This window comes from Papaver somniferum, chromosome 9 (genome assembly GCF_003573695.1).
Source record: "Papaver somniferum cultivar HN1 chromosome 9, ASM357369v1, whole genome shotgun sequence".
NCBI lineage: Eukaryota > Viridiplantae > Streptophyta > Magnoliopsida > Ranunculales > Papaveraceae > Papaver > Papaver somniferum.
The window spans coordinates 69,678,681-69,694,277 of NC_039366.1; the positions used below are offsets into that span (position 1 = coordinate 69,678,681).

At 36.2% G+C, this 15,597-nt stretch overlaps 1 protein-coding gene across 1 annotated transcript; it reads left to right on the forward strand.

The window, feature by feature from the left end:
- The first annotated feature begins 8,606 nt into the window (after nt 1-8,606).
- Nucleotides 8,607-9,356, forward strand: LOC113312106 (F-box protein At4g22390-like). Its single transcript, XM_026560864.1, has one exon. The coding sequence runs from the start codon at nt 8,607-8,609 to the stop codon at nt 9,354-9,356; it is 750 nt and encodes a 249-aa protein (XP_026416649.1).
- The last annotated feature ends 6,241 nt before the right edge of the window (nt 9,357-15,597 follow it).

The following is a 15,597-nucleotide window of genomic DNA, read 5'->3' on the forward strand; positions in this document are numbered from 1 at the left end:
TGGACAAAACTTACTTCCAAAACGTTAAATAAAAAAAAAATAGAAATCCGTGTTTCACTAAAAAAGGAAATCGGTTATTAAGGAAATCAGGATTTCGTGTTAAAGAAGGAAATATGTAATTCACCTATTAGCCTATCTTTATGTGTATATATATGCGCATCGTAACATAAAGTCGTTACATCTTTGGGATTACAAAGTTCGAGCAATTACAAAGTTTTCTCATAAATTTAAATCATGGAAGCCTTTGATCATCTTCAACTCAAAGAGTTTAAATAAGAAACAACTAGGATTGCTAGGAGTTTGAGGTTGAATTTTTTGCTATCAAAATCTTTCTATGTGGCATTACGATCTATTAGGTTTAAACACAACAATATTTTCAAAGAAAGAAGAAATTCTATGATTCATATTGTTGAAGTAGGTTAAAAATAGGAGATTAGTGTGTACGGTTTGCAAGATCCACTGTTAAAAATAGAAAATTAGTTTTTTGGGCTAATTGATGCAGTGATTAATTTTCTACGGAAGATCCAATCCTCTGCTGCTCTTCCAAGAAAATCTCGGAGTTTAGTTTCTCGGGCTAATTGGTGCAGTGATTTTCTACGGATGCTCAAACCCGCAAACTTTTAAATCGTTGGATGGGAAATACACAACTGAGCAGAGGAGTCGGCGACAGTGAGAATACTTGGAGTTGGAATGAACTGGTCGGGCAACTATGGAAGTCACACATGCAGTAAGTAACATACAATAAATATAACAAGCCATGTACCGAACTAAAATGTTCACTAGATAAAAGAGGTGCAGAAAAAGGTAGACATGAACCCCATGTTATCACAACTCCAAAAAAATCGAAAAAGATGATGTTAGCAAAACATGGGTGGGTCAGTGGCAATGGTCTAAATGGTATGTATATACCACAATCTCTAATTACATATGGATTTAGTTGAGAGTTAAGGCGGCCTCCGAGTTTCATAACAATCCTTACCGGCTAATGTTAATGATTTTATTAAATTAGTTCGATGGCATCTCCTATAAATAATAATTTTAATAGAAAATGGGTCATTTGTCCAAATATTTTTAAATCACGGTTCAAATGGACGATTAAAAAATAGTTTGGGTGAAATGGCCAAAAAAAAATAGCAAGGATGAAACTGGATTCATTCTACCTTAAATTTAAAAAATTGCAAGGATGAAACTGGATACATCCTGTGTAAATTAAAAATAAGAAAAACGGAAAATGGGTCATTTGTCCAAAAACTTTTAAAACATGGTTCAAATGGACGAATAAAAATTAGTATGGGTGAAATGGACACAAAAAAAATAGCAAGGATGAAACTGGGTTCATCGCGGCTTAAACTTAAAAAATAGCAAGGATGAAACTGGATGCGTCCTGATATAAATTAAAAATAAGAAAAAATATTTGAAAATGCGTAGGATGAAACTGGTTACATCCTGGCTATTTTTATATTTTTGTCCATTTGAACAGTATTTTTTAAATTTTTGTCCATTTAAACAGTATCAAAATGTACAAGTCTTTTTCACCCAGGAATTGTTGATTTGGTCTTTTTAACCAATTTTGTGTAAGAAAAAATATTTGAAAATGGGCACGATGAAACTGGTTACGTCCTGCCTGTTTTTACATTTTTGTCCATTTAAACAGTATTAAAATCTAACTGTCCATTTCACCCAGGAATTGTTGATTTTGGTCTTTTTAACCAATTTTATGTAATTTTAATACGTGTTGGAATGCAAACTTGACCTGACTTATGGCTCCGATCATTATGGCCAAACAAACTAATCATGCTACAATAAACCGGCTAAACATTGGCGATATTATTGCCTAACCAGGGACGGACACTAGCATAAGGCGGACAGTCAATACCGTGAGTTATAGGATTCCTAATCTTTATACGATTCTTTGGCTTGATTTCTTAGCATATCGATACTGTTTTATATTGTACGAACTGCTGCTTGAATTGGTGTAGTGTACAATAGCGGGACTCGATAAAATTCCTTCTTAGGCAACCATACAATATACTCCGTATAATCTTTCTTGACCGTACATTTTTGTAGCTAATTATTGTGTTTTATCTTGACAAAAAGAAATCACTACCGGATAATCCCGTCTTTCTGATTATTTTTCGAGTATTATATTTCTGTTGTTTATCACATTCTACCGTCCAGCGAGAAAAAATGGTTGAGACGCAGAGTATTGTCATTGCCGCCATCATCAATGTATTTATGATTACTGGTGATGAAGGTTAGCTGAGAAATTAGTAGAGACTCGCATAATCAGCCATTAAGGAAGCAGAGTACTATGCACCAAATCAAAAATACATCGGCACGGGACGGACTGAAGTCTCCGCACACCCCCAATCAAAAGCGCGTCGCTATGCGTTGGGGTGAAGCCCCGCGCACACCAAATAAAAAATGTGTTTCCACGGGCGGGGCGAAGCATTAAATCAAAAATATGATTAAAAGAAAAGAAAAAAATGTCGGTGCGTAGCACAGGCACAAATCTAGTCCTTATAAACCCCCGGCGACCATTATTGCCTCTACATATCGAAAACCATGATTGACCATGTGTTGACCGGGATTTGACCTTCTTATTTATGTCAAACAGATTTCTCTCGAAACTAAATTCCCTTGTTCGGTCGGGACACCAACACCAATCCAAAATTAATTTCCGTTTGGAATCTTTGGATTATATTAGGAGTTGTACTAGGTTCTATGTTCCGGTATCTAGGGTTGCACATACCCGACCCAACCCGCCGATCCAACCCGTATCCGATCAAAAATACCCGCACCCGACCCAACCCGTCGAGGCATGGGTCGACTATGGGTGAGGCACGCCAGAACCCACCTATTTTGGGTCGGTTGCGGGTAAAAATTTCCGTCACCCGAACCGACCCACCCACCCGCCCAAAACTAACGTAGGATTCCTGACCCTTAGATCTAACCTAGGATGAACTATCAGAGCCGTTGACTTGATGTATAAAAGTAAAAGACCTAACCTAATCGCATTTTCCTTCTCTTCTCTTCCGCGGCCTCTTCTGAGTCTTCTCTCCTTCTCAGACAGACTCCAATTCTCCAACTCCATTCTTTTTTCTTCGCTCAGTCTCAGATTCGCTTTGTGGATCATCGACATCACCAGAAGCAAACCAATAACGGAAGGTAAGATTAGGAACCGTTATAAACTTGTAATTTTTTGATGATGTGATTTCTTGTAATTTTCAATTTAGGGTTTATCTGTTTAGGGTGTTGTTTTTTAATTTCACTTTGGAATGAATTGGTATGATGTTACTATGTTAGAACTCAGTAACGAAGAGTTTAATCAGTAGATTCAAATGATTCTTGAATGTTTATGTGTTTAGGCAGCGCTCAATTTAGTTTAGTTATGTGTATGTTTATCAACCGAGAATTTAACAACTTAACTTTTTCCGTGAACCTCTTTTCCTGCTATGATGATTTTGCACACCGACATATTTAGCTTGAAATTGTCTAATCTCTTTGTGTTTAACTCTTAATATCAAGATGTGTATATATTTTAATGTGATAAATGATTTCATGAAGATTTGTAAATCTAGGCAGCCAAATAAGTTATAATTACCATCATAAATCAAGCCTTGAATTGATTACCTAGCAAGTTCTAATTGATTTTTTAGAGTAGTCTATAACTGTTTGTGAAAATTACCTAGTCAATTAGAATTTTGAAACTTAAAATACAGTCTATAAATGCCGTGTGGACCTCGTTGATTCATGCATTTTCAATTTAGGGTTTAACTTGTTTGTATAAATGATAATATCATGGAGAAGTCTTACTGTGGAGTGTGGACCTCGTTGTTAATATTTATGTGTTTTTAAAGGTGTTATTCTTCTAAGTTGTAACTGCAACAATGAGTATTTGGAATTACTCATTTATGTTCAGAAGAATCAGAACCAGTAGTTTGATTTTAAATTTTAAATCAATCTCAGTTCTTTAGTACAACCTAGTTAATTTATTTGGTATTTGAACTAAGTCATGAGTATTTTGTTCAATTCAGTATGGTGTTAGTACTTTCAATTGTTGCAAATATTCAATTGAGTATGGTGTTAGTATGGTGTTTGATTGTAATGTGTTTTACCGATGTAACTTGTTTCTTTTGTGCAGGTTACCATGGTTGAAATCTCAGAAGATGATTCTGCTTCTAATCTTCCAATTATACATGGAGTGGCATCACAAATGGGACCTCCCCCTCCACGTCCACCGCGTTCTGGACAAGTGCATGGACCATCAGCAGGGACAGGAAGTACCGCTGGCTCATCTACACCAGCTTCTGAACCTTCACATGCTTGTGCCGCAAGTGAAACATTAGATAATAATCCTAATGCTGGTGTGAAGAGATCAAAGGTATGGGATCACTATGATATTTATGAAAATGGTGAGAGATCGAAATGTAAATATTGCAAAAAAGCTAATTACAAGATTGGTAAGAAAAATTTGGATGGTAAGAAACATGGGACTTCTAATCTCCAACATCATTTGGATAAGTGTCAGAAGTATAAGAATGAAATGAATGAGGCTAGAGCTGACGGACAACAAACACTTGACTTCCAGCCTTGCAAGCTTGGAGAGGAACCACAGTTGGTTGGGGTGTCTTTTTCTCAAGATGCGTGCAGGAGAGCGCTGATTAGATTTATCGTTACCGATGAAATGGCTTTTAGAATTGTTGAAGGTGAAGGTTTTATAGCTTTTTGTAAGTATCTTGAGCCTCGATTTAAGCTTCCAAGTCGTATGACAATATACCGTGATGTGTGCAAGCTTTTTTTGACAGAGAAGGCTAATCTGAAAAGTTATTTCAAAGCAAACAAGATAAGAGTGTGCCTTACTACTGACACTTGGACATCATCGCAGAATTACAATTATATGGTAGTGACCGCGCATTTCATTGATCATCACTGGAAACTACATAAAAGAATTATCTGTTTTTGCTTGATTGATAGCCATGAAGGTACAAATATTGGAGAGGCTTTGGCGAAATGTTTGCTAGACTGGGGACTTGAAAAGGTTTTCACTGTGACGCTTGATAATGCGTCCGCAAATAAAGTTGTTGTTGACTATTTGAGGAAGAGAGTTCAGAGTTGGGGTTTTGCATTACTCGGAGCTAAACATTTACATGTTCGATGTGCGACTCACGTACTTGCACTTGTTGTGAAGGACGGTATGAAGAAGTATCATACATCACTTCTCAGGATCAGGTAGTGGTAAAATATGTCACGAAATATCCCGCAAGATATAAAAGGTTTACGGAGGCTGCTGAGTCGGAAATAATAGATTGTAAAAAGGGTCTGACATTAGATGTGAGAACGCGGTGGAATTATACTTACTTAATGATTGTTGCTGCTGAAAGATATGAAAAGGCATTTGAAAGGCTACGTGAGTTGGATAAGGCATTTTGTGAAGAGTTTTGCTTTGATATTCCAGTACCAGATAATATTATGGGTGATGGTGATGACACTGTTGATCTTGATGCTGATTATGATCTGGAATCAGACAATGAAGAAGAACTTGATACTACTGAAGAAGAAGATTCTGCTGCTGTCAGGAAAGCCAAGAAAAAAAACAGGCCAAAAGTGCATGCTCCTGAACGATACGATTGGTGCACCGCGAGAGTTCTGATTAAGTTTCTACACGTATTTTATGAAGCAACTGTTGCATTTTCAACTTCTACTTATGTTACTTCTCATTCTTTCTTATTGGAACTTGGTATTGTTCGTCAAGAATTAGAAGAATGGAAAAATACACATGAGGACCCTTTCTTAAGCCACATGGGTGCTGTAATGTTGCTCAAGTACAACAAATATTGGGGAACATACCGAAAGATGAATTCGTTGATGTTTATGGCTGTACTTCTTGATCCACGAGAGAAAGAACATGGATTATTTGTGACTTTTGAAGATTTAATTGTGCATTATGACCCAGCAATGAAGAAAAAACTTGTAGAAAAATGGGTTGAAGAAGTTCTGAAAAATTTTGTGGAGCTGTTTGCAGCTTGTAAAGCAGAAAATGTTAGATGTGCAGTATCTTCATCAGAATCTGTGGGCGAGACTAATTCTACTTCTACTCAAAGTTCTTCGAGTTTTGGAAGTACTATTTCTAGCAAGGCCAAGTATATGGCGGGAAGGAATAAACGAAAGCATCAATTGAGTAATGTGGAGGACAATGGGAGATCTGAGGTAGAAAGGTACTTGGCTGAACCGATCTACACACCCACAAATGAAAATGCTACTTTTGATATATTACAATGGTGGAAGGTAAATGCTGCGAGGTTTGACATTTTGCCACTTATGGCTAAAGATATATTTGTTATTCCCGTTTCTTCCGTTGCTTCAGAATCAGCATTTAGTAACGGAAAAAGAATTTTGGATCCTTTTCGAAGCTCCTTAAAGCCCAAGACACTTGAGGCCTTAATTTTGTTACAAAATTGGTTACGAACACCAATAGACATGGATTCATCTACCCTTGGAGTCGAGGAGGAGGAGATTGATATTGCTGAGTCTGGTATGTCTAAAGTTTCCTTGGCTCTATTGTTGTTCATGACACTGTGAGTTTTACTGCAGCATGTTTATTACATGAAAGTACATGGTTTACTAAACATAATGCATGCTATGTGAATAGATTAACTTCCCTGTTATGTTAACTGCCCTGTTATGTTAGTAATCTATAACAAAAATATTTTGAAATCCGAAGATCACTCATAGTTATCTCTATATCAACATGTCAGAGGCATTGTCACAATGTCGTGTACCTCATATCAATTGGATTTCTTAAATTCAGTTATTTTGTTCTTGTTTCTTAGATGATTTTTACTTTTATTTTTACATAATAGGATTTCTCTTTAGATGCTAACTGTTAAATAAATTTATATCTGTTTGATGTTTGTTATACTGTTTTCTATGGTTTGAGAATCTTGAAATTTGGCTTTTCAAATTTTGCTTTGATCTGTGTATTGTCTGTTATCTTGATGTTCTTAGTATTAGGATATTTTATATGTTCTTATAGTTGAATTTGGATGTTGAGATTATGATGAAGCTGAGTTTTTTTGCATAGGTCAGGGCAATCATTTTTTGCATCTGAGTTTTTCAAGTTAACGACCTAAAAATAGGGTTGTGAAGCTTTATGTTTGGACATTATGTTATTGAGGTCTTTTGGTTATTGGGGTCCTTTGGTAGTGAAGCTTTATGTCATGTCTGTCTAAACTTTGTGTTATATATTGAGGTCGTTAATGTTCAATTTATGGTATTGTGTTTGTATTAGTATCTAGAAGGATAATGCTCAGATTAGGTGGTGTACTGATTAGAGAATTTTTGGGGTTTTTCACTTCAAGACTTCGAATAGCAGGCAGGACATCTAGCTATCCTATATTTAGAACGTTTCTGTAAGAGAAGTACAATAAAACTGTAAAGCATGCGTAGATACCGTGTACTATTTCATCTAATTACAGTGACTGTCCGGTGTACTGATGGGCAGTTTGTGTTGGTACTTGCTGTTGTTGTGGATGGATAAACTAAAATGTTCATTTCGCTTGCAGAGCTATTTTACTTGTTTCAAGAAATTCATCTACCCTTTCATTCATTCTAATTGTTCATTTCGCTTGCAGAGCTATTCAGTGACCTTGCTGCTTCTTCTATCATCATAGACTCATAGATGATTGATTCGTATTGGCTTAGACAAGGTAATGACGCCAAGGGTCATTGTCAGTAGCTTGATCTTTCTGAGTTCATCTTTGTTACTGTAACTAATTTACAGACTTCGTTTTATTTCAGGCTTTCAGCGCATTCGGAGGTAAAACATCCACAAACTTGCAGGCTTGCAGCGACTCGTTGTTGGTCGCTTTATATGATATTAGGCTTTAGTATAGTAGGCAATACTCAATAGTAATGCACTCTTTTATCTTTTGAGCTTTGAACAATTGAACTCTGTTCCTTTTTATTGTTAACTTTCTCAACTTTGTTATACACTTATACTGTTATACAGTTATACTCAATAACTCTGTTCCTTGTTAATGTAATGTCATTTTATTTTATGGTGGGTAACCCACCACCCACCCGACCAAACCCGCCGTCACAATGGGTCGGGTGAAAACCGACCCATTGTGATGTTGGGTCGGTTGCGGGTGACAACTTCTGTTACCCGCCATCAGTGGGTCGGGTGGTGGGTGAGGTCAAAACCGACCCAAACCGACACATGTGCAGCCCTACCGGTATCTACTTAACTTTTGCTTTATATCTCCCGTATTTGCTTTTAGACTAGGATTTTATATCTCGTCATATAAATACTCTCCTGCCATTGAACTTTTATACCAATATAGTTGAGGTGGTTGATCTCCAAACATAGTGACCTTGCTCTATTTTCGCTCACTGTTACCAGAAGGAGAGGAGAAATAATGTCAAGGTTACGAGAAAAAATCATTGACAACATACTGTCATGGTTACCAGAAGAAATCATTGAGAACATACTGTCATGGCTACCAGTCAAGTCTATTTCAAGATTCAGGTGTGTTTCCAAAAACTGGTGCATTTTATTTCAAAACCCTAATTTTATAAAACTTCATCTTAAACATGCTATTCAAATGAATAAGTTTAATCTCTTGGTTAGCAATCATCAAAGGTTACTTACAGAACCTCACATGTTTTTCGTAAGTCATAATGTTATATCATCATCAACATCACAATCGCTATCTTCACCGTTTTTAGGAAAAGCTGCTGGGAATGGTAATCCATTTATGCACCGTAATCACGTTCGGAGAAAATATTGTAACTGCGTTCCTCAAACCTTTGGTTCTTGTAATGGTCTGGTTTGCATAAAACCATGTCATAACATTAGTACTATTTGCATTTGGAACCGTAGTACGAAAGAATTCAAACAAGTTCAAGCAACCCCGATTGAATATCCTCCATATGCATCAGGAGATATGGAGTCACGGGGTATTCGGACTTCGTATGGGTTTGGTTTTGATTGCAAGGCTGATGATTTTAAGTTGTTACGGATTGTGGGTATTAAAGGGGAATGTGTTTCTGAAGCTAGAGTTTATACATTAGGACTAAATTCATGGAAAAGCCTTGGGTTTATTCCGTATACCTTCTATTGGTATAGAGAACGTGGTCTACTTGTTGATGGTGTTCTGCATTGGATTGCTGTTCAGCGCATTGGATCTGAAGCCCCTCCATATGTTGTTTCTTTTGATATTTGTGATGAGACATTCCGCTATACACCATTTCCTGACAAACGTTTTGCTACCCATGACATGTCATTTTTGGGTATATGGGAAGGGAAACTTTGCCTTATACTTTACCATGACCAGGATAATGATGTTGTGTAGACAATGAAGGATTATACTTGGACCAAGCATCTGTGCATTCGACGAGAGCTAGATCTAACCTATGGAAGGGCGATTCAGACGTTCCAGAATGGTGAAGTCCTTTATACACGGAAGGAGGGGTCAAAGGAGAGTTTGATTTCATATGACTCGAAGCTTGCAAGAGAGAGAGTTTTGAAAATACGTGGTCTTCCGTATAACATTAATGTCTTCTTTGGAACAGAACCATATATCGAAACTTTAGTTTCACTTAACTCGGGTACATTTGTTGGGCGACACCAAATAGAGGAAGAAGGAAGTTCAACATGGTCCGAAGATGTGTTTTCTTGAATTGTGAAGCACGAAAGTTGGGGATTGTTAGAAATGAGAGGGATAGTGTAGAATGGTCAAAAAAAAAAAAAAGAAAAAAAGATTGATGCGGAAAAGGGAGATTGTGAGAGATGCTTTGTTATGCAGGCTTGCCAAAGGACCGAAGTACATTCAGGCGCGCCGTGGACTGGTGTTAAAACAGCTTTTTGGGTAGTTGAATGATAATTGTTGCTGATACGCTATCTAAGGTTTTAAGAGCATCATCGTAGTCTCGTCTCCCTACTGCTGCATTTTTTTTTTGGTTGTGCGATTAGAGATTTACATATTACTAGTATGTAGAGTTGGCAGTGGAAACGGCTTTCATGAAAACAAGTAGTTGCCGATGCACTATGTTGCATAGTTGGTTCTGACATAACAAAACGATTTGAGGTTGATAGGGTATGACCATTCAAAGAACCAGTTAAAGTTACTAATAAAAATGACACAAGCAACCCCCAGTTCACTGACAATACCAGATGAAGAAGAAATTTAACGTGTTTTATTCTATCACACACTCATCTCATGTTACAGATAACCTTATAACTTTCTCTACCATCAAAACCTGTTTTTTCCTGATGGAAGATAACGACAACATTCATCCAGACGAAATCACCAGGCAACCCATGTATATTCCCTCATTTTTATATATACATGGCTTGCCTGTCTAATCTCTCCTTCATCTTCCAAACCAAATTTGCAAAAAACTCTCTTAGCATTCTAAATCTCTCCTGGTAAATGATTTTCTTTACTTATTTTCTTACTAAGTTGTTTCTTTCTGTTTTATTTTTCTTTGGATCATTCTAAATATGTACTGCAGAAATCTACACAGCTGGGTAGCTAGAGATTTCATTGTCAAGCATTAGTTGCGCTGCTTACGACTTAAATTCAGCCGATTCAAGTGAGCTCCTCCTCCTAATTTTCTCACACTCCGCTGGGATTTTTGAGAATTCGGGTTAATTTCAGGTTTTAGCATTTTGGTGGATTGCGTTGAAATTTCATTTATTTAGTGCATAGAGTTCGTGATTCAGTAGTCTTATACAGGTTATAATTGAGATTATAAGATGATAACATCTTCATTTCTATTTGAGATTTGAGTACATTTGATTTCTCTCCGTTTTTTTTTTTTGATAAGAAACTTGAATATATTAATTAAGCAAGATAATACAAAATTTCTACAAATTTATTTTTTTTTCGAAAACACTAGAAAGAATACTTTTTTTTTGTGGATTTGTTGTTGCATATGCTTCGAAAAGTGTTGTAGTCTTCTTATTCTTGCTTCGTTTGCTACTGAATCTGCTGCAGCATTGTAATCTCTGTTTATAAATTTTATCCTGGCTTGTGGAAGAGTGTCCAGAATGGAAATAATGTCTTCAATGGTATTCTCCGCCGTCCAGGCAACTGCTGCATCTTTTTTGTTAATGCAATCTGACAGAACTTTACAATCTGTAGCAATAAAGACACTGGAGAAAATATTATCTTCTAGCCAATTTAAAGCCTTCAAAACTGATTTTGCTTCTGCGTGTAAAGCCGAGGAAGCCCAATCTGAACCTGCAGAAATATGCATAAAAGCTTCTTGTTCTATCGAGTAAAGAATGAAAGCATAGCCCATTGTCAAATTCTTCTTGTTAAAGGAGGCATCTGTAAAAATTATCCAATCAGAGTTGAAATTGTTCCGCTTATTTGTTTTTGTCTTCTTTTTTTGAGCACTTGTTTGCAACTTCTCTTTATTAGACGGTTGAGTTTGTAAAAAATTCCTAATCTGTTGGATCAATGCATATGGATATGAGTTAGTTTTCCTAAAAATTACTTCACATCTATACTTCCACAGGAACCAAGTGACCGTTGCGATGTGTTCACAATTTTTTGAGTAGATAGTATTTGATATCCAGTTCTCAACCCACTTAACAATCGAATCTGTGTTGATTTGCGAGTTGACTGTGTTCAAGTCGCATCAAAACCAGATTGCTCTAATAAAAGGACATTTTCTGGAAAGGTGATCTTCTGTTTCCGTCTCTTGATTTTTGCATATAGGACACTCTGATGATATTTCTACAGAGAAAATGAAGATGAAAAAGAAAATGAAGACGAATAAAAAAGAAAAGATGGAGAAAATCACGTGATCGTTTTTTGTTTTGCTTAGAAAATTTGTTTTATCTGTTACCGGTTTCCTTTTAACTTCCAAACTTTCACTTCAATGAGTCCAAAGATAGTCTCTGGCTCTCTGCTTTTATGTGTTCTTGGCCGGTCACTGTCCCCCACATGTAGTCTTTTTACTTAATTAATATCCAAAGTGATCTACATTTTCCACGGACTTACACTTGAAATCTCATTCATTTCTTTGAAGAAGTCAGTGATCTACATCTTTTTGATCCAAAGTGGCGAGCTACTTACAAATTGTTACAATTGTTGGTCGTGTTCTTTTCTTTTTAATGCAAACAAGGTTGCTGTTTTGAGTTTAATCGTCACTTCCTTTACTCCCCTGTTTCTTTTCTTAGCCTTAATCGTCTTCGGACTTTCTCCTTATTAATCTCTTCTTAATTTTTTCTTGATCGGATCGGTATGGCGGCGATGCAAAGATAATTCTACATGTCCATATTCCCCCACATACATACCAGAGTTAAGTGAAACTAAGGTTTCAAAGTAACTCCCTGGTTCAAAGCATATGTTTTTCAAACCATAAAGATTTACTTCTCTAACACTTCCATTCTTTGGGTCATTTATAGCTGGATCACCACGATCATCAGAAAAGTTAAAAAGAATCTGGCCATTCTTAAAACACCACATATGCTTCAGACTACAAAAGTGCTCCAGAATTCTCGCATGGTTAATGACATAACGTTTACTCCAAGAATTCCGAACTCCATACTCTTGCATTACCCAAACTATAATTTCACTTCGACATTTCCCGGTTAATACCGGAAACATAACTCAATCTTTTGGGTGGATGATTCCACACAAAAACTTGGTGGATTTCTATTGTTTTATATATCAAATACATTTCCCTAAATAGGATTTAATATACATGAATGAGAATAACACAAATACATTCAATGAGAATAACAGTATACCGGTGATTAAGGCACTGACTAAGGCATGAGAGAATCAAAGATATTGCAGCTGTAACAATGAAAGATGAGCTGCAATTACGAAAGATAGCTGTATCCTTAACATCCCGTCTCAAGTTGTGCATGAGTTTGCCGAATGTTCAACTTGTTTCGCAGATAATTAAAACGTGAAGTAACTAACCCTTTCGTAAAAATATCAGCAACCTGATCTTTGGTTGATATAAACTTCACTTCCAACTGTTTGCGTGATACTCTTTGCGACGAGTATCAGCAACGTGAAATAACTAACATGGTATCAGAGCAGGCTATTTGCGACGAGTCATTTGACGGCGCCTTTACTCCGTATCACCCGATTTAAATTGTCCACGTGTTAGACCCAACGAGGCTACACATGAGGGGACGTGTTGAGATTATTAGCCCCACATTGTCTGGGCATCCATCTAAGATCCTGCAGTTTATATAATCTTTTAGGGCCTCTCCACTCATTGTCAATTGGTTTTGAGTTGGATGCCCGTATCCTTAACAACCGGTTCATCATAGAAATAATGAAAATCAACTGTACAAATCTTCTTCAATAGTCCTTGTTTCCTTGTACCAAGGTTGTTTTAGTTTTTGAGCATTATGTAAATGTAACTGTCAAATTAGTAGTGTTAGTGTTTAGTATGTGAATCTCAATAGCTCTAGGAAAGGTTAGTTCCCTATATGTAGATGATGAAATAGAATAGCTAGAAATTGGTTGATTTTGAATTCTTGTTGCATTTGGCTTTGTACTGTTTTTTCTTAAATTTTTTTTCTAGTGGGCAGCTCGAACTTTCACTTCCAATTTAATCATAATTGTCAACAATGTCAAGCCATGTTTCCCTTGTATTTGTCTCGTACAGTAGGGCCTAATAATCCTGCTTTAAGAAAGTGTACAAGCAAACTATTGTTTATGCCTTGAACTAGCCCTTAACCCGTACCGTAACGGCACGGATCATGATGTTAGTTCATTTTTAATATATTGTATAATTTGTGTCCCGAATACTTATCAACTCCTAATGATTTAATATAGGTTTGTCATAAAAATAGTTGCGATTTTCTTCTTTTTTTTTCTTCTTTTTTTCCTTTAATTTTTTACCGCCGGATGTTTGCTCAAACGAAAGAAATGTAATCTTAACTTCCAGACACTTTTTTATTTAGGTGCATTGCTTATAATGAGATAATTCTCTACATGAACATGGAAGTTTAAATATTTTTTTGGAAATATATCGTCAGCAACGCTCATCTCAATGAAATCAACAAATTAATATCGTCCATAAAAGTCTCCCCATGCTCCTATTTCGCTCCAGCTGACTCATCTATCATGGTCATGTTGCCGATCCTCCAAATAGGCAAAGAATAGTATTTTTTTGCATCGAACGGATGATACAAACTCTCCAATGTGACATGATTTTCCTGTAATTTTTCAACATCCATTAGATGACAATGTTTAAAATGTGTACCCATTACCTTTTCGAAGGGATTGTATATATGCGAACCTTTGCCATTAAATCTTCAACAAAGTATTGTGCCCAGCAGTTCTTCTTAACGAAGGCTTTGGTAACTTCAAAAGTCTTGGACATTTTGTCACTTCTATATGTTCCTACCTTCACTTGGAATACAATCTGGCGACACATTACCTCATAAAGAACCTTGAACACATATTGTACTCCCTGATCCTATTTCAAATTAATAGGTTGTCAATAGATCCTTTACCAAAAGTTGACATCTTCTACGTTGAATATTTATAAAAAAAAATTATGGCATTGTGGATCGTTGCTTTCTAAGATTGTAGTTTTCTAAATTGGCCTCTTCAAGTCCCACGGCTTTCTAAGTTTATATATCTTGTTTGTTTTTTATGTTTGTTACTAACTTTAAACTTGATATCATATTCTACTGCTTTATGTAATTTCAGAATCGAAATAGTTATACCTCTTTCATTCGTATCAAGTAATCCGTTGTATATCCCAACAATTCCTCTACAGCAATTCCTTTGTTTTGCCGTTTCTGGACCATCAGTAGCCATTATTGTCAAACGTAATCTGTCCAATTTTTGTTGATGTTATGTATTTGCAATGTTTATTTTTCTTAAATAAATAGATTGTGGAAAAACTAAAAAAAAAATAAAATAAAATAAGTCTTACATCGCGTCTAATTTACTATATCCAAAATACTCCGGACACTGCTTCTGGCCTTAAGGGTGATTTCTATGCTTGAGGAAATCCTGTATATATGGCGGTTCACTGTAGAAACCGTAAGGAACTTAAAAAGAAAAATGATGTTAATTTGGTTGAAAATAACAAAGATGAATTTTCTGGCACGGTGTCTGAAGTAAATTTGGTAACAAATGTGAGAGACTGGTGGGTAGACTCAGGTGCTACCAAACATGTCTGTGGAAATAGAGATATTTTCACCTCTCATAATAAGGTAGGGGAAAGCGAGAAACTCTATATGGATAACTCATCTGCAACTTCGGGTAGGAAAAAGCAAAGTTGGGCTCAAGCTCACTTCTGGCAAGACTCTCATTTTGAATGAAGCTCTTCATGTTCTGGACATCTACAAAAATCTTGTTTCTTATGGTGTTTTAGATGATAAGAGTTTTAAAATTGTAATAGAATATGGGAAATGTGTTGTAACTAAGAAAACTATATTTATTTCCTTAATTAATTTGCCAGTACATGCAACACCAATCATTTGCGAAGTGATCTATTTGCACATGTGTGGTCAATGTATCCCTTAACTGTAATAATAATAACAATACGTAAGTTTTTTTCAAGGCGTCCAGTTGTAAATGGTATGAATCTAATTGATTT

Coding starts and splice junctions, on each gene's coding strand:
- LOC113312106 (XM_026560864.1), top strand. CDS start 8,607: ATGAATAAGTTTAATCTCTTGGTTAGCAATCATCAAAGGTTACTTACA.